At 36.0% G+C, this 16,385-nt stretch overlaps 3 protein-coding genes across 8 annotated transcripts in view; 2 read left to right on the top strand and 1 right to left on the bottom strand.

Annotated features, from left to right (window-relative positions):
• LOC100745576 (sodium/potassium-transporting ATPase subunit alpha) overlaps nt 1–16,385 on the bottom strand; it is a 170,552-nt gene that overhangs the window by 105,318 nt on the left and 48,849 nt on the right. The gene's annotated exons all lie outside the window — the stretch shown is intronic.
• Nucleotides 5,582–10,529, top strand: LOC117151109 (calsequestrin-2). 4 transcript variants are annotated; one of them, XR_004461552.1, is made up of 2 exons: nt 5,582–6,184; nt 10,405–10,511. XR_004461552.1 is itself a non-coding variant. In XM_033320243.1 (2 exons), the coding sequence occupies exons 1-2, from the start codon at nt 5,904–5,906 to the stop codon at nt 10,426–10,428; spliced, it is 171 nt and encodes a 56-aa protein (XP_033176134.1). In that variant the 5' UTR covers nt 5,582–5,903; the 3' UTR covers nt 10,429–10,529. The 4 variants fall into 4 exon arrangements, 3 of the variants coding, with proteins under 3 accessions (XP_033176134.1, XP_033176133.1, XP_033176132.1); XM_033320243.1 differs by having other exon boundaries at nt 5,582–6,050; nt 10,405–10,529; XM_033320242.1 differs by having other exon boundaries at nt 5,582–6,050; nt 10,333–10,417.
• LOC112212677 lies at nt 10,501–16,086 on the top strand. Its single transcript, XM_033320244.1, has 2 exons — nt 10,501–10,835; nt 15,560–16,086. Exons 1-2 carry the CDS (start codon nt 10,535–10,537, stop codon nt 15,772–15,774), a joined length of 516 nt encoding a protein of 171 aa, XP_033176135.1. The 5' UTR covers nt 10,501–10,534; the 3' UTR covers nt 15,775–16,086.

Raw genomic sequence — 16,385 nt, 5'->3', positions numbered from 1 at the left:
GACACGTTAACAATTATGAAGATTTGCAACAATAATTATTAACAAGAATCATCAAGAACGATTCGCTTGCTCCTTACGATTTTACAACAAGGTATTCTCAAATGTGGGCTGATCTGAACTATCTACACCTAATCCCTAAAACATACTTTGCAGTCTACTAAAATACATTCTGTATAAAATATCCGAAACAAAATTTTATTCATAATTAATTTTATTCATAAAAATATGAATCTGTGTAAACATTTCTGAAGCAATAACAACACAACGATATTATAGCGAAATAAATTATTCCAATGAAAACGCATAAAATAGTCATTTGCAAATAAATTCCGAATGAAAATTGCCATTTCCAAGTTACGCAACATTACAAAATCAAATAGATTTGCATCTATGCGACCTAACCGATAATAAACTCTACTATAACGAAATAAATTATTCCGATCGTAACGTACGAAGACCCACAAAATTATCACTTCCAAACAGATTTCATCAAAACTACCGTTTCCAACTTAAATATCCACGTATCCATGTACCAAGACAAATTAAATGAACCTTTAAGCAAATTTAGGATCCGAAAGAGTTCGATAAAACGATCTAATTAACGTCACTGTGTCTTCAACTGATCTGTACGATTCAATAGCGAATACTCTCTAGTCTATCTCGAGACTATCTCGACAAGATGGTCTCCATCGATCACGAAAGTTTTATTCGTCGATCGTATGAAGAATGAGGAACGATTTCATGGAGGACTGAAGAACAGAGGGGAACCGCGCGAGTACACAGAGTTCAGTTTGCGAGTAAAACTTCCTCCTCTACGAATTCGATCACCAACGATGTCTGAAGTATGTTTGAAATTGTTCGTTTGAAAGTAGAAAAGAAAGAGAGAGGGGGAGTGAGAGAGAGAGAAAGAGAAAGAGAGATAGAAAATGATGTTAGAGGAAACTATCTCGATTGGATCCTTTGGATCCTATTTATGAACCGCCGACGTTATCGTTCATACGTTTATATATTTTATTGACGGTAGCAAAGTGGTTGGCAGCCTTTCATGGCTACGACAAACAGAGCAAATTGCTGTATACCTGTCAAGGTTCATTTGCAAGCTCGTGTTAATTAATCGTTTGCGTGAAAAAATTAAGAGAACGAAGTATTAACACTGGGATAAGTTTCAGCTTTAACGTGTACTGAGTAGTAGCATATTTGTGTTGCAGTTAAATAATTAAATAACTGAATATCGAATAATTAAATAATTTGACGATTATAACGAAACGATTAAATAGTTATAATTAAATTGACATGTTGAAAATAAAATATATATACATAAATACATATATACATATAGTCGTGCTTGCATTTCAATGAATGTCTACGTTGATTTTGTCAAATTTGGTTCGTAAAGGTTAGTGATTTAACCACTTTTGATTGCTAAAAATTAGTAACGTAAAACTTCAATGACGAAATTTAATAATTTCGTAGTTTAAACTTTTTTTTTCATTCTTAGTACTTGTAAAAAAAAACGATGCAGCCAATCGTCTTGAGAGACTTGGTGCTTTCAATATGGTGACACTTATTTATCCATCCGATTTCACGAAATAAATTCAATGAAAAATTATATAAGGTAATACATCTGAAATTACAGTAACAAAATAGCAGACAATTTTAAAATCAGCCCGCAATTGCCACCTGATTAACAGGCAATAGATTAGTTAAATCAATGGAAAATCCTTTTTCCTGGTTCCCAGAATAATGTCATTTGCGTACAAATTGCATACATAATTAACACCATTTGATTCTCCTGAGCTTTCAATGATCGTGCGTCATAATAATTTAACTGAAAGTCGATGTAAAATCGCGAACATATTACGAAGATGGCAAGTGCCTCTGGGAATCGATGTACTTTGCGAATTAATCCGATGAATGGAAATCGTCGAAAAATCACCGTAACGACGTGACTAATTTTTCCTTCTTTCTTTTCTAAGGAAATTTAAAGGCGCGGTCTGGTCGTTCAGAAAAGATGCAACATACGTTTGTAAGTTAATGCTCGATAACTATGTAAATTATCTAGTCAAACAATGTCAAGATATTCGATCGTGTGACTTATGATTTTGATAAAAAGTATGAAATATGACTTCTTCCGATAAAACTCTGGGAACACATAGCTTTTTGGGGGGAAAGAAAAAAAAAAGAAACAAAGACGTCGTATATTTAATTATACCTACGAATATGTAGTTTTTACTAGGATTTAATTAAATTGTATCATTTTGGAGAAATTTTGCAAATCTTGCCCTGTCTATAATTCCCCTCGGTCAAATTCGATTCGCATTGAAATAACATTTCATATGCAGCGACCTAATTATAACGCTCCGCTATTATTCGCTTTTCTCCCGATAATTGATAATGGATTTCAATAACGAATAATACATTTATTTTATGAATGATGTATACATACGAGCGAATGTATTTTTAACGTCACTACTGTCTCTGCTAATTATTCAAATAATTCTGAATTCCCGTGTTTATGCAACATCGTGTTCGAAATGGATTCTACGTGTACAAAATATTCTTTGATCATTTCGTCTTCTACGTTCTTCCACGTATTATCGGCAGTTCACTCTACGAGGGAACGAAGAGCATAAAATAAATAGCGAAGATCGAAAATACATACCGCGTGTATAAAATACAAGAAAAATATAAAATCGAATCCTGTTCGTATTGCTACAACTGTTAGTAGGTTGTCCGAAAAGTTTCTTTCGTTTCATAAGATGATAACAGATGAACAACGATTTCTGTTTTATATTATTTTATTGAATTAGGTATGATCCATTTCGTTATATTTCGTGCACAATTCAATAAACTAATATACAACAAAAAACATTATTATTAAGCGTCTATTATTTTCTTATAAAACGAAAGAAACTTTTCGCACAATCTAATATTTCTCATATTTTTCCGGTCATGAATCCATTGGAAAAAGGGAAAAAGGCGAAATCGGGAATTAAAGCGGAACGTGGAAAATGACGGAATTAGAAACGAGGTAAAAAGCAGGCCAAGAGAATTACGGGGCACCGTGGCGTAGAGGGATGAGCATTCTGCGGCAGATAATAGCGAAGTAATGGGGCTTCAGTCTCGCAGTTTGGCCCAGACCAACCATTTCATCCTTTTTTGCCGCTTCGATAGCCCGACAGTGGAAATGGTCGCGACGATGGATTTACGAATCGACACAAAGGATCGCGTGCCAGGATTCCGCGGGTCTTCCTTCTCCTCTTTACGATGTCATATTCGACCGTTGAAATCGTTTCGATTCGAGAAAAACTCCTTTGTTTTTGGATTAAACGCCGCTGCGTAACAAACAGGGAAAATGTCTTTCTTGCATTCTTTAACGTTGATTTAAACGAAAACGAATTAACGTTGACGAAGCGTTTAATTAGAATCAACGTTGTGACAAAATGTTGAACATGCAAATGTTCACTCGTTTGTTCATTTTATTTATCTGCTGTTTGTTACAGAGGAAGAGAACATAACAGAAGAGAGGACCAGATTATTTGACGTTTAATTTAATTAATTTGATGTTTAACGAATGAAATGTTCGTAGGTTTGGTTTTCGTCGAATCGATTTCTGACGAAGCGTTCCTGACGTCATCGTCGATGCTACTGTCACGTAAAATTCGCGATAAAAAGGGAAGAGCTGAGCAATAGCTTGACTCGACTGTCCTTTTATATTTTTATATACTTTTATTTACAAAAGTGGTTAAGTACAATATTGCGATGAAGTAGCGAAATTACAAAGTATTAAAATAGTTGTTCAAATCGCGGCCAAGACTGTACCCAAGACTAGTCTCGTGGTCGAATGCTCGCAGTTTTATATGTTGAGTTTGTAGGAGTTAAGGAACAAGGAGAGGATTCTGAGTGCCCTACGTGATGAGGAAAGTTTGGTGTTTACCAAAGGTAAGGTCAGAGTCTAAGGATTCATTGTCAGGTAGCGTGGAATGGCGTAGATTTGAGTATGGTCGCTGTCACACTATCGCTTAGGTGGGTATAATTCGTCTCGATAGTATGCAATGGTTCAAAAAATTGAGGGATCCTCTTATGAATATGTAGTGTTTTAAACGTATCCCAAAATCCTACGAGAAAAGAACGCTTTCTGAAGTGAATCTCGCTGACGAAGAACCAAGTGAAAATAAAATAACAAGCAGATGAATCTTGTTTTTTATCATCGAACAGGTGATAGCATAGATTCTTCGGCAAGCAAAGTTTTATTCAGAGGAGAAATGCGAACCTTTCGAAATGCTTTGTTTAATCGGACAGGAAGATAAACGATCGTCGAACGAGCAAGAAAGTTCTTGGAAAAAAGGCCGATAAAATTGCTTTAGCGCCATAGCTTCGTTAATGAAACATCGCCTCATGGAACATATTTGTCAATCGAGCAAGGTGAACGTAAACGATCGCTTAATCATCTTTCAAACACCGACTATCATGGTGCAGATAACTTATCTCGGATAACTTAAGTTGCATGCGCTATTTGTATACCCGGTGATTTAGTTACCTAAAGCTATTTAAGGTTCATGCTTTGCATACTGGTCGACATTTTTTCGTTTCTTCCTCGAGTGATTGCTTAAGCTTCATTACTTATGAGTACATTTTAAATACCTGTTTGTAAAATTAATGTTAAAATGAAAGTGTATATTTATTGAATTAATGCATGATTGTAATATATGCATACACATATGCAAGATCAGACTTACTCCAGAGAAACTAATTCTATCTGTTATTAAATAGACATCAATTATGGTTTCCGTGAATATAACAAATTTATTTCCATTCTAACTTCCAATCAACCTTACTCCAAAATCTTCAGAATGAATACAGATTTTTGATAAAAAGAGAAAAATCCCTAATTTCTGAACTTTACATTTTAGTCCTAACCCTCGATCAACCCTACTTCAAAATCTTCAGAATGAATCTAAATCTCTACAAAATAAAAAACAAAAGAAAGAAAGGAAAAGAAAAGAAGAAGAATCCCTGATTCTCAAACATTAATTACGAATGCATCAAACTTTTTATAATTTAACATAACTACCGATCAACTCCACTCGAAAATCTTCAGAACGAATCCAAACCTTCACAAAACAAAAAAAAGAAGAAGAATTAGTAGAAAGAGACTCAACCATTAATTACGAATGCAACAAATCTTAGAAAGAAAATAAAACGAGGAAGAATGCCTGACCCTCAAACATCTTCATACCAACCCGCTCCGTCGCGCCGCGCTCAGCTCTTTCAAATTTCGCGCCAATTCCTCTCGCGCGTTCCGTTCTCCATTCTCTCTGTTTGTAAACAAAGCGTTGAACGCGGCTGAGGTCGAAGAGGTCTGTGTAGCTGTTGAGCACGATCGTGGAACGCGTGTAAAGTCTAAAAGCATCGACTCGTGTGTAGTACTCCGTTCCTTCCTCTTCCACCAGCGGTGAATGACGCGTCCGGTTCTTTCTGGTTTGAGCTCGCCATTCACCGAATCGTCGACTCGGTGGCTCGTCCGCACCGGTTCGAACCGGTAAACCGACTAGGTCCCGGTTAGGATGGCTCGATTAGCGCCTCGGCAATTATTGAATGGCCGACCAGCCGACGATAAGGTTCACTCCTTTTATCCTCGACTTCCTCAATCGAGACCGATATCTTGACGCGCGTCCTGTGACCACGACCCGACACGTCGACCTTATGCGTGTTTCACCGTGTGTACGTGTGCCTGTGCTTGTGTTTTCCATTGTGCGTGTGCGTGTTCACATCCCACGAGCTAATTTCTTATTCCCGTGCGGCACGGATACGACGTGTCCGCGTCGAGAATCGAGAGACGACAGCGAAGAAGATGCAGCGCCGTGGAGGACGAGCAAGATGGAGAGAAGCTGGTGGCGGCGATGACGATGGTGATGGTGGTGGTGGTACATGGTGATGATGATGATGATGATGATGATGATGATGATGATGATGGTGATGATGATGATGATGAGGATGAGGATGAGGATGAGGATGATGATGGAACGCATTGTGGAACGCACACTATGGTGAGACGATGTTTTTATTGGGAGAGGATTTGGGAACGGATGAGGGTATTTTGTTAATGGTTAAGGTGGTGGTAGTAGGTTCTACAAAATTGAGTTCAATCGTGACTCGCAGGAAGGATCGAGGATGTGAAGACGTAGGTTTTTGGTTTTTTGGTATCGCGATTTGGAGGATGATGGAGTTTGTTGAAACGATATAGTATAATTATTGTATGGGTTAGGTGTGGAGCTTCTATTTTATTTAGATAGAGAAGGTATTTGAGCATCTAGGTAGAGGATTTTTGGCACTGGTAGCAAACATTTGAAACGACATCTAGGCTATACTCTAGCTATATCTTTATTGTGGATTAAATTAATGTTAAATGTGACAAACTAAATTTGGGGCAAAAGGTACAGTAGAAAAGTTTAACAGAATTATATGAGTTAGGTATTAGGCTTCTATTCTATATATTTAGGTAGACGATTTTTGACATTGGTATCAAATATTGCAGTGACGTATAGGGTATATACTATAACTATATCTTTACCGTGAATTAAATTAATGTTAAATGTGACAAACTAAATTTGGGGGGAAATACAGTAGAAAAGTCTAACAGAATTATAATATGAATTAGGTATTAAGTTTCTACCCTATATATTTAGGTAGAGGATTTTTGACACTGGTATCAAATATTGCAGTGACGTGTAGAGTGTATTATACCTATATCTTTATGGATTAAATCAATACTAGATGCTAGGACAAATTAGATTTGGAAAAAAGTATAGTAGAAAAGCACAGTAGAATTACAATGTAGATTATGTATCAAGTTTTTGTTCTACTTATTCAGGTATTTTTTATATATTTTAGAAGATTTTTGACATTAGTATCAAATATTGCAATGACGTGTAGAGTATATCATAGCTATATCTTTATGTAGGAATGTTTATTATAAATTAACAGAAAAGACAGTATGATAAACACAATATTGTAACACTCTCACAAAATTGAATATAATATCGCACTTTACGAATTCGCTTAACACTATTTCTACGTCACAGCAACACGATGAACTTCTCTCGATCACGATTAATTCAACTCTGACAGCATTACCATTACTGTAACAAACCTTGGTAACGCTTACAACACTCCTTGACGACATTAACATATCTTAACAACGTTTATAAACAATCAGCCACGTCTTTCGCTAACGTCACACCATCCCACATTTATCATGGATTAAATTAATGCTAAATGCCAGGACAAATTAAATTTGGGGGAAAACACAGTAGAAAAGTCTAACAGAATTATAATATGAATTAGGTATTAAGTTTCTACCCTATATATTTAGGTAGAGGATTTTTGACATTGGTATCAAATATTGCAGTGACGTGTAGAGTGTATTATAGCTATATCTTTATCATGGATTTAATTAATACTAGATGCTAGGACAAATTAAATTTAGAAAAAAGGCATAGTAGAAAAGCACAGTAGAATTACAATGTAGATTATGTATCAAGTTTTTGTTCTACTTATTCAGGTATTTTTTATGTATTTTAGAAGATTTTTGACATTGGTATCAAATATTGCCATGACGTGTAGAATATATCAAAGGTATATCTTTATCATGGATTAAATTAATGCTAAATGCCAGGACAAATTAAATTTGGGGGAAAATACAGTAGAAAAGTCTAACAGAATTATAATATGAATTAGGTATTAAGTTTCTACCCTATATATTTAGGTAGAGGATTTTTGACATTGGTATCAAATATTGCAGTGACGTGTAGAGTGTATTATAGCTATATCTTTATCATGGATTTAATTAATACTAAATGCTAGGACAAATTAGATTTGGCAAATTGGGGGGTAAATGGGGGTTGCGTTCGATCGCGATCTACCGGATTAGAGATGTGATGCAGAGATAGGATTGTTGAAATACAGTTTTATTGGTTTCTAGTAATAGGTATATTCAGATTAGGAAGGTGCTACAGTTGATTCAATGGTTGATACATGTAGATTAGGTAAAATAGGGTTGGATATTAACCGTATATTTAGGTATAAGATTTTGGCATACAAGATTTTTGGAATTATTCAAATAACGGTGGAATATGGAGAGTATATAGTTAAAGCCTGTGGATCACAAGGAAGTAATTTTCATGGAGAATTGAATTTCCTAATTATCGGCAGCAACGTTTCCGAATCGAGGGATTAAGGAGTAAAATCCTAGCATAATCTCCATGAATACGAGAAATAATTTCGATAATGCTCTCCGTTATTACTTCATTTAAATTAACAAAGTATCATAGGAATATAAACTTTTCAGAATCCATTAATTAAAAAATACTGAATCGTCGTGACGTTACAAATATTTTTCAACATTTCGTCCGATATTTATTATCATCACTTGTATCACATCCTTTTGCAACGAATATACTAAACGGAAGTAATCCAGTGAATTCTTTAGAACGTCGGACACTAGTCATGTACCAAGATAATAAAATTAAAAGGTTTGCGAAAAGCGAAGTTGAGACGTGCTGAAAGCGTAACAAATCGCGATAATAAAAATACTTCAAGAATTCACAACACTTCGCGTTTCATCGATTTGGAAAATATTTTTGATAAATGTAATTCATGTGACATTCGTTAGATTTAGAAAAAGAGAGAAGGTAAATTTACGAGCAACAAGCCGCCATGGAATTTTAGAGGCGCGTTTCCACGGAGGATTCGTTTCTCACGGTCAGTTTGCCTCGCGTATTATGGCTCACAAATTTTCGTGGCCTCTGAACTGAAAATTTCGAGCTGATTGCACCTATCCCATCAGAATATTATTTTCAACTTGTTTGGCGCTAATGTCCCAAGAGACTCGTGAGTGGCTGGCTTTCTAGATAAACGTATCGCGAAATGAAAATGCCCCAGCTTTATCTAATCGACTGATTTTTGTTATGTCGCGCCGTTGTTACGTTAATGTTGTGAAACTTCACGGCATCGAGATTATCGTGCTTTTTTCATTATATAGATCAACAAATAAGATACTTCGTTATCTGTCTTTATTGCTTTTATCTCTTGATTGTTTGATTATAAGTTATTCATTTCTGGTTCGAATTAGAATCACATTACTCGAACACAATTAGAACACATTACTCGACGTTTTTAAAACAAAATTCGCCTTGAACTACGAGCAAAGAAGTTTACTTTATTTACTCTGTTTATGAATAACAGATTTGCTTTATATTTTTGTGATATCAGTTCTTGCGAAAACAGATATGTTTATCGCGTTTAGTTGATTAATACTTTTTTTTTTAATTTTAGAACGATTCATTTCAGTACATTTAATTTCTATAATTATATTAAACTGAATTTTTATCATATGAAATTGAATTTTATTAAAGTGAAATTTTATTCAATAAAAATTGATTGTCATTGCTCAATTACACAGTCGTAACTATTCTTCAATTAGCTTGTTGCTCGATTCAGCTAAGAATTGCGCGATTTCGCTTGCCCAAAATTATTGACCTTACACATTTGCACTTTCTGCATTCTCTGTTACAAATATAAATCAGCCGCTTGGGAACGATAACACGTTGGAAATGCCTCGTGAGAAATTGTCAAACGTAATTCTTGAAACTAATTCCGCCCAATAACTCTGCCAAAAAGTGTATAAACGGATCTTGCGTTAAATGGCAAGTAAAAAATACGCTGTCGCTTCTGGCTTCGCATCAAAAATCCAAGCGGAAACATAATAAAAGTTGACGAGGCTTTATCAAGAATCGATGAGTCTGCATTTTTTGGGAAATGCAACGTTCGTCGACAAATTCCTACGCTGATTTACTAGTTAACTAGAAATTCGACTGAAAATCGCTTCCTTGCGTTATTAAATATCCTTCAAAAATGGTCGATCGCAGCAATACCTTACGATCAGGTGAAGATTTCCCACCCAAACCAGAAAAACAAATTTCAATATTTTTTCTATTTTGTTTCCATACTAAAAATATACTAAATTGTTTCTATACTATTATCACCGATAAAAATAAAAACTTGGAAAGAAATGTATGTCACAAATAACGTTTCGTAACGTTCTCTTCTCGGAGCAAAATTCGCAATTTCAAACAGACTCGTTACGAAGCTGCGTGTCGTGAGGATCTTTCCAAGTGCGAAGGATTAAAATCAAATGCAAGAAAATTTTCAAATAATTCCACGAATCTTATCTTTTTTTTTTTAATTCCACTATGAAACTGTATATAATAAAAATAGTCGACAAGCAAAAGGTTAAAACGTAAGGTCGAAAAAAATCATTATAATTTGCAGAATTATCCATCTTTCTCCAAATGCCGCTATATTTGAATATTACTTAAACGTCCACTCGTATTTAACGAGAAGAGTTGCTTCGTCGTACGCGATTAATATGAAACACTGAAAACGAAAAGTGGAAGGAAAACCGGCGTTGAAAACGCGGCAAAAAAAGGTGTGGTGTGAATGAAAGCGGCGTGCGTCGCCCACGTGAACCACGATGCCAAAGTTCCGTTTCGACCAGTCATTCAGGAACAATGAACGGCGTCCCGGCGATTTCTATCCAGTTAGAACCGGAAAACCGGCGACTGGCGGTCTCAAGCGACGCGATAGCGTCGGCCAGTTATTGGATACTATCGACAGCCTCTCCTTCCCTCTTTGCTATTTCAACGCCACGAGGCCGTGCAACTTCTCGATGACGCGTCTCTGCCAAGTTGATCGACCTCACCTTGCGCCTTCCTGCATGCCGAAGCACCTGCTTCCGGTACACGCGCTACCATTACGTTTCGAACTTGAACGCAGTAGGTATTTTTCTAATTTCTTTTTTTGTTCTAATTTTCGTTTAAATATTCCATCTTCATGGGACACGCGGAGTTTCAACGTGTCCGGCATTAAAAGATCGTCTATTTCTTTTTTTTTTTTTTTTTTAGTCCTTTTTATCTTTGTTTTATCATTTAATTATTTGAACACACGTGGGACCATAACGTTTCTAATCATAAAAGATCTGTCTACATTGTGTGGTTTTCTGTTATTTTCGTTTACTTCGATCTTTATTTGCTCGACTGATCGCGGAACCCAAATTTCTCTAACTTTAAAGGATCGTGTATTTTTCGAATCTTTTTCATTTCTGTTTGTTTAATTCAGTCCTGGTACACACGGTACCAGTTTCTAGCTTCAAAATGTCGTCTACTTCGGATCTATTTATCTTCCTTTATTTACTTAGCCTCTTTGATACCTTGGGGACCGTAAAGCTCCTGGCTTAAAAAGATCGTATATTTCAAATTTCTTTATTTTTTCATTATCCATTTGATCCTTCTACTACTAATGGAACCATGATTTTTCTGATATAAACAATTTTTCTATATTTTTCGAATTTTCCTACCCTTCTTTATCTTTCCTTATTTACTTATCTCTTGCGGTACGCGTAGAACAATAAAGTTTCCAACATTAGAATATCGTTTTTATTTATCTTACTTAAATTATCTACTTATCTACTATGTTATCTACTTAACACTAGAACTACCACACCAGTCAAATTGACTGGTTTTACAGTTTTATTTTAAAATTCCTACTTCATGTTATATTTTCTATCCGCAATGATATAGTGACTCTCACAACGATAACTAAATGAATAACATAATGAATTTTATTTTGTTTTTCATGTATTCAAACTGGAAATAATTTTGTATCAATGCCAATACCAGTCAAAATGACTGGTACTTGTCAAAGTGTAAAAGGGTCCTGCAATCTGTTTATCGAACCCCAATTAACCAGCTTCCTCGTTTTATACAACTTCCCTCACGTTTTTTAAATTTTTACTACGTATCATTCAATATGATGATATCAGTTATCAGGAAAATTCCAGATCGATCGCTGGATCGATTGATGCTAACGCTAGAAATTCCACACTGGTCAAAATGACTGGTTCTACAATTTTATAAATTTGTCAAATCTCGTTTAGGGATCATGGTCCCAGATGGATTAATAATACCAAAAACGTACTACATAACATTGAATTTCTTCTCTAAGAAAGTAACAAATCAATAAATATAAAAATATTCTATTATTAGGTATTTTTTAAAGACCAGTCATTTGGACTGATTTTGGTAGAAATAGCTTCGTGTTAACCATCGGTAGTTCTAACGTTAAAGTTTCTTCCTAGATGAAGAATATAAAAGCTAGTCAAATTGTGAAACAGAGAATACATTCGCTTGGAGCATAGAATTGCTTGTATAGCGCGATATCGTAATCGTTATTGTTATAAAGCACGAGAGATGTTTGCAAGTGAGAATATTAGGACCAAAGAGATATAGAAACAGTAGAAACTATAGAAACTCCTTTGGAAATGCAGTTTAGCTTGGCAGGCTTAAGGAAAGCAGAGATCGAAAACGACATCGTGAGCGAACAGCGTGAACTGTAACGCGAAGAGGGGAAGCAGAGCGAAGAGGAAACACTCCGGGATCCAATTCGTCGTTATTTAAATGGGGTCGCGTACGATTGAGCTCGTTTAAGTGCACACGATGCACTCGCGGTCCTGCTGTTCACGTGTCTCACGCTCGTGTCTGTGATACGCTTCTGCATTTTCTTCTATATTAAACGCGTGTCGATTTATCAGCGACAAACAGTCACGATAATTGTAGCAACTAAACGATTCATTTCGATAATTGTCATTTAACCGACTTCGAAAAAAGGAGATTCTTCGATCGACCGGTATATCTATGTATATACGTACTGTTTCAGTTGTATGTTCACGCATAATCTCATAATGCGTTAACCGATTTCAACAATTCTTCTTCTCTGTTCGAAGTGATTGATTCTTCTCTGTTCACGTTTCATCGATATTTTCGAGCGTCTACGTTGATATTATTAACGAAATTTTACAAGTCACTGGTCATAAATTACTGGTACACGCGTTTTCCTGTATAATAGTAATAAGCTTGATAATAAATCGAATGAAACTTTACAAATTACCGGTTATCTTGTTCTCTCGTCCGACATAAAATTATGAGATTATAAGGAAGGATTATAATCTTATCAATTCAATGATACTATCAGTTAAAACCTTAGTGAGTTGTGCACGAGGGACCTGGTGTTTTAACCCTCGACAAATTACTCTTTCTCTTACGATATTGCCGAAATTCGGTATTATCCTTAAGGCTTTCTAGTGAAATATAATCTCAAGTCCAACATAATCGTTAATCTTTAAAAAGAAGACAGATACAGATGCGAAGAAATGAAAACAACAGTATCAAAGTTAACTATACAATTTCCTACAAAAATACTATTATATCGGTTATCATTAACCACATTCAAAAGTGTCCAACTAATATTCTAAACAATTTGCCACGTATATAATTTTTATATACAATTACCAATATAATTTTTTTAAATCTCTGTATCCAAATACAACAATTAGCTCGCATGCCTCCATTCATAGCAACGATCGATCTAAGATTCTTCGAAACTCATCCGACGGAAAAAGGAAATGAACGTGAAGCGGAATAAAAAGAAAAACAGTTCGAGGAGGAATTCGCTGACGAGTAGAGGTAGTCGGTGCACGTGTAATTAAAGTCAGCCGACGAATTCTCGGCGTTCTTTCACCGGCGGCAGGCGCCGTTTTAATTATTTAACTCGGTCGGGCGCGATAAGAGCTGCGGTAAACGCCGATTCCGTCTCTACGTTCGAAGTAACTTCGCCCAGTGAGTAGTCAGACAAGCGGCTGAGGGGTCGCAGTAGAAAAGGCGGCCGATGGTTCGACCTTCTCGTTTCGCTGGCACGCGCCAGGTGAAGTGGAAAAGGACCGCCAGACACCGCCGCAGTGAAAAAGAACCATCGGGCGCGGCCAAAGTGGAAAGGGGCGACGCTGTTCAGACGAATGCCACGTTTTTCGCAGAAACTTCAAATCTCTACTGTATATGTAAATACACAAGGTTTCGATGATTCTCGGGCGTTAACCTTTACTCTGCGTTACTTTATATTCAACTAAAACTAAATGCTTATTCACTTTTCGTAACTGGACTTTATATCGCAGTTCACGTGTTGTTTAAATGTATTCTATTTTGTCACGAGGACTAAAAATAATGCTATAGATAACAATAAAATGGAGGAAGTGTAGAACATCAAAGAATATTTGTTTTCTACGATTTCCTACGTTGCTTTTCCGACATTACCTCGTAAAGTCTTAATTTTTTTTCTTTTTGTTTGTTATTGCTAGGGATGTAGTCAGAGAAAATAATTGCGCAACAAAGTTCAAGCGTCGAAGATTTACATAGTCGATATTTCGAGCCAAAAGTTCAAACATCGAAAATTTACATAATAGATGTTTTGCGTTTTACGTATTTCGCTTAGACGGTTGTATTGACAGAAAACTGAGAAGATAAAATTTGAGTTTCGAAAGTTTAGTTATAATAAACGTAGAATTTTGTGATATTTTGTATTTCGCTACTCGATCAACACCGACATCCACACCTTTGATCCACGCACAATAGCCATCCTCCGTATCTTGTTCTCGAATCATTCGAGGAGTCGAACTCCGTTAGAACTCCTCGTGGGTCATAATGGAGCCAAGAGAATTCGATATTTCGCCCGACTTTCAATTAAAAGTCTCTAACCCGGCACGACGGAGTTCTTCAATCAGAACAACCCACAACAAACACAGTTTCTTCGTGATTTGGATCGAGAAATATATGCATTAAAAATCATATGAAAAAGAACCATATTCGAGGACAGAAAAGCTTTCAAAATGCTAATTCAAAAATAAGCCAAGTGTTGAGAAGAATTATACCTAACCAAAGAATTCGTGTATCTTACTATTACAATTAAAAATGGGTCCATTGTTCTGTGATCGATTAAACCTTCCTAATGTTGAGAAGAACCGTTAATAACAAAAATTCATGTGTGCTGTATTAACATAAATGAAAGTGAACCTATTACACTGTGACCAATCAAACCTTCCGAATATTGAGAACAGCTATATTTAATAATAAAAATTCAGCTGACCAAAAGTAAGTTCCAAGTACGAGAAAAGTCATAATAACAAAAATTCGTGTCTTCCATTGCTATATTTGAAAATGGATCTATCTCACTATAAACAACCAAACATCGTATGCCTTATCTTTATACTCAAAAGTGAGTCTACTGTACTAGGACGAATCACATGTCTAAAGTATCGAGGAAAGCCATAATTAGCAGGAAAAATTCGTGTGTGCTCTATGGAAGAAATTAGACCTGTTGCACTATAACCAATCAAACCTTTCAAATATCAAGGAGAGCCATGTTTAATAATAAAAATTCGTGTGACTTATCTTCATGATGGAAAGCTCATGTTGCATCGTGGCTAATCAAGCGTTCCAAGCGTTGAGAAAGGCCATAATTAAAAAGAAAAATTAGCGTGTACCCTATTATTATAATTAAAAGTAGACCCATAACACTATAACCAATGGATCTTCGCACATATTGGGAGAAGGGACCTAATAATAGCAACTCGTATAGCCTATCTTTATCATCAAAAGCTTTACTGCGCTAGGTCCAGTCGGATCATTCGAGCGTCAATTTTCCATCTCTGCACAGCAGTTTCTTCGTGATTTGGACGATGCTCGTTTCGAAGAGGCTTCCGCGCGAGTTCACACGGAGACGAACGCATCCAGGACGATCGATGTTGAGAAGAACCAACGTACCGGACTTTATCAGAACCTGGAAACGGTTCCCGGCAACAGCTCCGCTGGTTTGGAAAACCAATGACCCTAATCGCCCGTTCCGATATACTACACAAGGCTACGCCGATAGAACCGGGCCAATCCTTTGGAAACATCAGAAACCTCCGGGAGACTGGAAAGTCCTACGCGCTTCTTTATCATCGTTCGACAAGGAAACTGTTCGGACTGTTGCGCACCTATCATAGGGAAACTTAGCTGGAATATACTACTGCGTTGTTTGAGTTACTTTCGACTAGTCGACAGGCTGCTTGATGATTTATGAAATATTTAACAGAGAGTGTGTACAGGATGGCTGAAGCAATCATAGAGATGTGTTTACCTCGATACTTGATTAATTAAAGTCGAGTATACTGAAGTTTCTTTAAGAGTTATGACTGCAGAGGATACATAAATATTGTTGTAAATATTTCAATAATGTACATTGCAGTATGTGTGTGCAATGCTAATCATTGTATTGTACATACAAACGAGACTATTTCTTGACCGCGAAGTCGAAATTAAATAAATAAATACATATTTATGCGTGTACAACGATAATTACTAATATTTATATAAAAATATAGTTATGAAATATTCGTTTGTACATGCGTAAAAAAATATGCATTTACATATACCTGCTATACATCGAGATGTTTT

The sequence above is a fragment of the Bombus impatiens genome, unplaced genomic scaffold (assembly GCF_000188095.3).
Source record: "Bombus impatiens unplaced genomic scaffold, BIMP_2.2 scf_0263, whole genome shotgun sequence".
NCBI classification, from domain to species: Eukaryota; Metazoa; Arthropoda; class Insecta; order Hymenoptera; family Apidae; genus Bombus; species Bombus impatiens.
This window is presented reverse-complemented; position numbering and strand designations above follow the sequence as displayed.

Bases quoted from the DNA above. Each gene is read 5' to 3' on its own strand.
- LOC117151109 (XM_033320241.1), top strand. From the start codon at position 5,904: ATGACGATGGTGATGGTGGTGGTGGTACATGGTGATGATGATGATGAT. The intron at 6,051-10,278 runs GTGAGACGATGT...TAATAAAAATAG, and splicing joins ATTGTGGAACGCACACTATG to TCGACAAGCAAAAGGTTAAA.
- LOC112212677 (XM_033320244.1), top strand. From the start codon at position 10,535: ATGCCAAAGTTCCGTTTCGACCAGTCATTCAGGAACAATGAACGGCGT. The intron at 10,836-15,559 runs GTAGGTATTTTT...TTACTGCGCTAG, and splicing joins ACGTTTCGAACTTGAACGCA to GTCCAGTCGGATCATTCGAG.